The sequence below is a fragment of the Oryctolagus cuniculus genome, chromosome X (assembly GCF_964237555.1).
Source record: "Oryctolagus cuniculus chromosome X, mOryCun1.1, whole genome shotgun sequence".
Lineage (NCBI taxonomy): Eukaryota > Metazoa > Chordata > Mammalia > Lagomorpha > Leporidae > Oryctolagus > Oryctolagus cuniculus.
In genome coordinates, this window is record NC_091453.1 from 112,784,919 (window position 1) to 112,790,918 (window position 6,000).

At 46.3% G+C, this 6,000-nt stretch overlaps 1 protein-coding gene across 1 annotated transcript; it reads left to right on the forward strand.

The window, feature by feature from the left end:
* Positions 1–4,503: 4,503 nt before the first annotated feature.
* LOC100355582 (retrotransposon Gag-like protein 8B) lies at positions 4,504–5,773 on the forward strand. Its single transcript, XM_051827571.2, has one exon. The coding sequence runs from the start codon at positions 4,596–4,598 to the stop codon at positions 4,935–4,937; it is 342 nt and encodes a 113-aa protein (XP_051683531.1). The 5' UTR covers positions 4,504–4,595; the 3' UTR covers positions 4,938–5,773.
* Positions 5,774–6,000: the final 227 nt, after the last annotated feature.

The following is a 6,000-nucleotide window of genomic DNA, read 5'->3' on the forward strand; positions in this document are numbered from 1 at the left end:
TTAGTTATTGTAATGTAGAGCTGACAAATACACAACTTTGCTCATTGTAATAATTTTGAAATTCATCTGTCCTGCCTTCCTTAGGAGTTTTTTCATGGTTTTGTGATTAACATATTATTATATGGATAAACTAGGTTTTGTTTAACCAATCATATGTTAATAGACATTTTGGTTATTTCTAATTTAGAACTATTGTAGACGAAGCTGCTATAAACATTTATGTAACAACTTGTGTGTGGCTGTAGGTTTTCACTTCTCTTAAATATCTAGGAGTAGAGTTGTTGGGCTATGTAATTAACTTTACAAGACATTGACAGATATTTCTAAAATGGTTATAAACTTTTATATTTCCATCAGCAGTGTGTAAAAGCTTCAGTTGCCTCATATCCTTGCTCACACTTGGTGTTGTCAATTTAAAAATTTTTCACCATTCTGATAATTAAAATTAATAATGTCTCCTTGTGCTTTGAACTAGCATTTCCTGAATCACTAATAATCATGCTAAAACATATTTATATAATTTTATCAGCTGTTTGGATTTTTAACATGCCTCTTCAAATATTTTGTGCACCTTTCTTCTTTTGGTTATCTTTTTCTTATAGATTTGAATGTGGCTTTTAAACGAATTTATTGTATATATGGAACTACCATTTGTTATATGATTTGTGAATATCATATCTTACTCGTGTTTTCATTCATTCATGGTGTACTGATGAATATTCACTCATATTAATTTGATAAAGAGATGTATTTATTTTAAAAGTAGTTAAATTTATATCTCTTTTATAGTTAGTGCTTCTGTATCTTTAAAAAAGTTTTTCCTATTCTGAGATCATGAAAGTAGTCCAATGTCATAGAAATTTTGTTATTTTTGTCATTTACATCAAGCTCTCTAAACTACTTGGAATTCATTTTTGTGTACAGTGTGAAATAAGGTCATTTATTTTCCTTCTTGTGAATATTCTATTTCCCCATTATCATTTATTGTTGTACAACAAATGCCAACTTTGAAAATCAAATATCCATATATGCACAGGTTGCTCTAGAGATTTTTATTCTAACTCCTTCCATCTTCTTGATGATCCTTGTATCAGTAACATACTACTTAAATGCTAAAGGAAAATTGACATCTGTATTATATTGAGATTTCAATCCATGAATAATCTGCTTTTTTGGTTTTTCTCACTATTTCAAAAATGTTTCTGCACTTGTGATGCTTTGATACTATTGTAAAAAATATTTTTATGCTTTATTTTCCATTTCTTGAAGGTATATGGCAATACAACTGATTTTTGTACTTTGACTTTGCAATCTAACACACTACCTAAACTTATTAATATATTCTAAAAATACAGTTGTACCTTGCTACGGTTTTTATATGTACGGCATTTTGTAGTCTGTATGCAATCGTATTTTCTTCCCTTCCAATCCTTATATATTTCATTTTCTTTGTTTATTGTATTGGCTTGAGCTTCTTGGATAATTTTTCCACAAAACGGTGATATCAAGCATCCTTGTTTCGTTCTTTATATTAAAGGAAAAAATTTTCAACAATTTCCCATGATGTGTACTGCCCCTTGTAAATTTTTACATTTGTATTTTGTCAGAATAATAACGTTTCATAATTTCTCAAATTTTCTAAGTTGTCATGAGTTGTAGTTGAAATGTAGGAAATGCTTTATGTCTGGATCTAGAGAAATAATCATATGAATGATTTACCACACTTTTCTATTTTATATGATGGATTACATTGATTTATTTTAGACTCCACAGCCCTGGAATAAACCAAAGTTGGTTGTGATATATTATAATCTCTTATATGCTACAAGACACTATATTTTAATGTTTTTTCAGATTTTTGCATCTGTGTTTATGGATGAGACTGATCTGTAATTTTCCTGCTTCATTATGTCCATGGTAGGTTTTTTTTTCAAAATTTTTTTTATTTGACAGGTAGAGTTACAGACAGTGAGAGAGAGAGAGAGAGAGAAAGGTCTTCCTTCCATTGGTTCACCCCCCCAAATGGTCACCACGGCTGGCACGCTGTGTTGATCCCAAGCCAGGAGCCAGGTGCTTCCTCCTGGTCTCTCATGCGGGTTCAGGGGCCCAAGCACCTGGGCCATCCTCCACTGTTTTCCCAGGCCACAGCAGAGAGGTGGACTGGAAGAGGAGCAACCAGGACTAGTACCCAGCGCCCCAACCAGGACTAGAACCCGGGGTGCCGGCGCTGCAGGCGGAGGATTAGCCTAGTGAGCCGTGGTTGCCGGCCCAAGATAGGTTTTCATGTCATGTTTTGTTGGTCTTATAAAGTCCATTGTAAAATGTTCTCTTTTGTTATTCTCTGAGACATGTGTGGAAATTCTACACTCATTCCTTTTATCAGAACATAACTGCATAGACTCAGGGAGATGTAAAAGGGACTGGAAATGTACTATAGCACTTGGCAGCCACTTCATAGCATCAGACATTTGGTGCTGCTACACATTTATTTCAATGTTGGCATAGCTTTAAGAACCATACATAATTTGACTGCATTTTCTTTTTTTTTTAAAAGATTTATTTATTTACTTGAAAGTCAGAGTTACACACAGAGAGAAGGAGAAGCAGAGAGAGAGAGAGAGAGAGGTCATCCATCTGCTGGTTCACTCCCCAGATGGCAGCAATGGCCAGAGCTGAGCTGATCCGAAGACAGGAACCAGAAGCTTCTTCCAGGTCTCCCACGTGGATGCAGAGGCCCAAGGATTTGGGCCATCTTCCACTGCTTTCCCAGGCCATAGCAGAGAGCTGGATCAGAAGTGTAGCAGCCAGGACTCGAACCGGCGCCCATATGGGATGCAGGCACTGCAGGCAGTGGCTTTACCCGCTACACCAGAGCACTGGCCCCTTCACTGTATTTTCTGACTTAATAATTTCTTAAAGCATCTTGGACTCTCTTTAGTTTCCATAATTATTTTAATGGCCGCATATAATTCAATTATATTAATGAATAATAATATGTAGGCTATTACCTCATTGAATATTTACTTTGTTTTGTTTGTAGATTATGGATTTTCTTGCTTTGAATATATTTATGCCTGAAAATTATTTTCTCCTGATAAATTATTTTTTAAAGAATTTCTCAAGAAATGAATAACTGAGTGTCTTAGCTTGAGCTGCCATGATAAAATGCCACAGATTGGGTGGCTTAAATGACAGAAATATATTTTTTCAGAGTTTTGAAGGCTGGAAATCCAAGATCAGGATGCTAGCATGTCCAGGTTTTGGTGAGAACTGGCTTACAGACACTAACTTTCTTGCAGTGTCCTCACATGATGGACAGAGAGAAAGTTGCATAGCGTCTCTTACAAGGAAACCAATCCCATCCTGTAGTGTATTGGCTGACCACCACAATTGTGATGTATTTGTACTGTGCCAGCTGAATTTGAGTGGGGCAACACGTTCCACAATTTTTTTGGGGGGGGGACACTTTTGCATTAGCCAGACCCGCAAGAAATATTTTGCACTGAAAGTCATATGGAGTACAGTCAGCCTTAGAACGCAAACAGGTAGAGACACAACATTTGAGTCACCTTGTCAGTATGGGACAACAGCTACCTGGAACAGAATGTGAAGCATCTAAGCCCACCAGTCCTCCATTTAGTTAGGGAAAGTTAGTATCTTTATGAGGGTAAGTTAACAAATCTCAGAATGTCTCTACATTTCGTTCAGTATTGTTTTGTAGTTTTTAGGGTTCTTATTGTGTTGTTAGAATTTTTCCCTCTTGGCCAATTTCTTTTAAATTGCTTTTCGCATTGGGTCTTAACCAAATTGCACATTTCAACAGGTAATTTTCCATACCTATAAAAGTAGCAATAAGCAAATTAATTTTGGGGCCCGCACTGTAGCATAGTAGGTAAAGGAGCCACCTGTCATGCCTGCATCCCATAGGGGCGCCAGTTAGAGTCCTGGCTGCTCCATTTCTGATCCAGCTCTTTTATATGGACTGGGAAAGCAGTAGAAGATGACCCAAGTCCTTGGGCCCCTGCACCTGCCTGGGACCTCCAGAGGAAGCTGGACGACCGAGTTGCACCATGTGTTGAGAGACCCTCCCTCAAAAGGCAGCCAGAGCCCAGGTCCGCAAAGGGATGCGCAAGGGCGCGGAGTGAGGGAGGACGAAGGGCGACGCCCCAGGACTCGCTAACTTCCCCAAGTGGAACCAGAAGCTGTCCAAGAGCAGCAGACCCCAGCCTCGCCACACGCATCTGAGGTGACGCGTTCCTCCGCGGCTCCCCGCCTTTCGCCCGCCTTTCGCACGCCGCCCGCCTGGGACCGCCCCCTCCCGCCTCCAACTCCGCCTCCTCCAGGGCTGGCCACGCCCCCGGCCGCCCCTATCCCGCCCCCTGCCGCGCCTCCCTCTCCCCCCGCCGCTGCTGGCTCCCGACACGCGCCTGCGCCGTGGCGACCGCTCGGCCTGGTGGGCGGGCCCGCGCGCCGCCCGCAGCCCGGCGCGTGACTCCGCCCACACCCGCCCCTCCCCGGGCCCGCCTCCGCGACGAGTCCTCGCCGCGACGCCCGAGCGCAGCCTTCCGCGCAGCCCCGCCAGCCAGCTCGGCGCGATGGACAATCGCATGCGGCTCGTGAAGGCCCTGCTGGCCCGGCCGCTGCGGCCCGCGGCGCGTCGCTGGAGGAACCCGATCCCCTTTCCCGAGACGTTTGACGGCGACACCGACCGGCTGCCGGAGTTCATCGTGCAGACGGGCTCCTACATGTTCGTGGACGAGAAGACGTTCTCCAGCGACGCGCTCAAGGTGACGTTCCTCATCACCCGCCTCACGGGGCCCGCCCTGCAGTGGGTGATCCCCTACATCAAGAAGGACAGTCCCCTCCTCAGTGATTACCGGGGCTTTCTGGCCGAGATGAAGCGCGTCTTTGGCTGGGAGGAGGACGAGGACTTCTAGGCCGCCGGAGCCTCGGGCCCGGGGCCGGCTGCCCTGGGGAGGGTGGGCTGCCCGCCGGCCGCCGCCAGGGTCGCCGCGGGCGGCCCCCGCCGCGCTCGCGCCCGAGTCGAGTCCCGCCGCCCCCCTGCTCCCCGAGTCGCCGCGGCGTCCCCTCGCCCCCGCCCGCCCGCCCGCGTCGTGCTTGCCTTTGTTCCAGGAATAGCGCTCCAGGCTGGCGCTGCTGCCTCTGGGCCTGGCTCTGGACAGCGCCGCCGCCCTGCCCGCTGCCGCCGGCCCGGCCTGTGCCCTGCACCGGGGGCCGCCGTCCGGCCCTCGGGCTGCAGGCTGGGCCCCCGCCGCGCGGCCGACGACCAACCACGCACCGCCGGCCGCCCCCCGCCAGCCCGCATCGCTCTGCCCACGCACCTGCGCCGCAGCCGCCGCAGCCGCCGCCCCCGGCCTCCCGCCGACAGACTGCTCTTCTGAGCCACCTGGACTCCCCTCCGAGGGGTCTGGGCTGGCCGCGGCCCTCGGACCCCGACTCCGACAGCCGGCTGCCCGGCGGGGCCAGCCGGCCTTCCACCATGAGTGAGGCTGCGCCCCCTTCTCCCAGAGACACCTTGTGTTCCTGCTAGATGTCTGCCAGAACCTGGGTTCTCCTGGCACTCCTGGCACTCATATTCTCCTGTGGACCAATTAGTTTTCCCAAGAATCCCGTTTTCTGAATGTGCAGCTGTCTTTCTAATGTGTGCCTTTTGTTCAACACAGTAACCCCTGCACTCTTTCCGGCTCTTCTCTACTACCTGTACAAAAACCTTTACGTACTTTCAATAAATGTCAAACTATTAACAAAGGAATTGAGTCTCAATGAATATGTCTTTCCCTCTCGGGTTCTGAAAATGGGCTCTATGTCTTGATCAAAGCCCTGGGCCCTGATTTTATAAGGCTGATGCTGAATTGCATTACAAATAAAAGATTGAATTCTATGGTGGTTTTAGGATTGAGAAACTATTTGTAGCCATCCAATTCCATATGATAACTATTCTGAACAGTTATTTCTCTGTCCCTTTGAGAAGTAGAATTT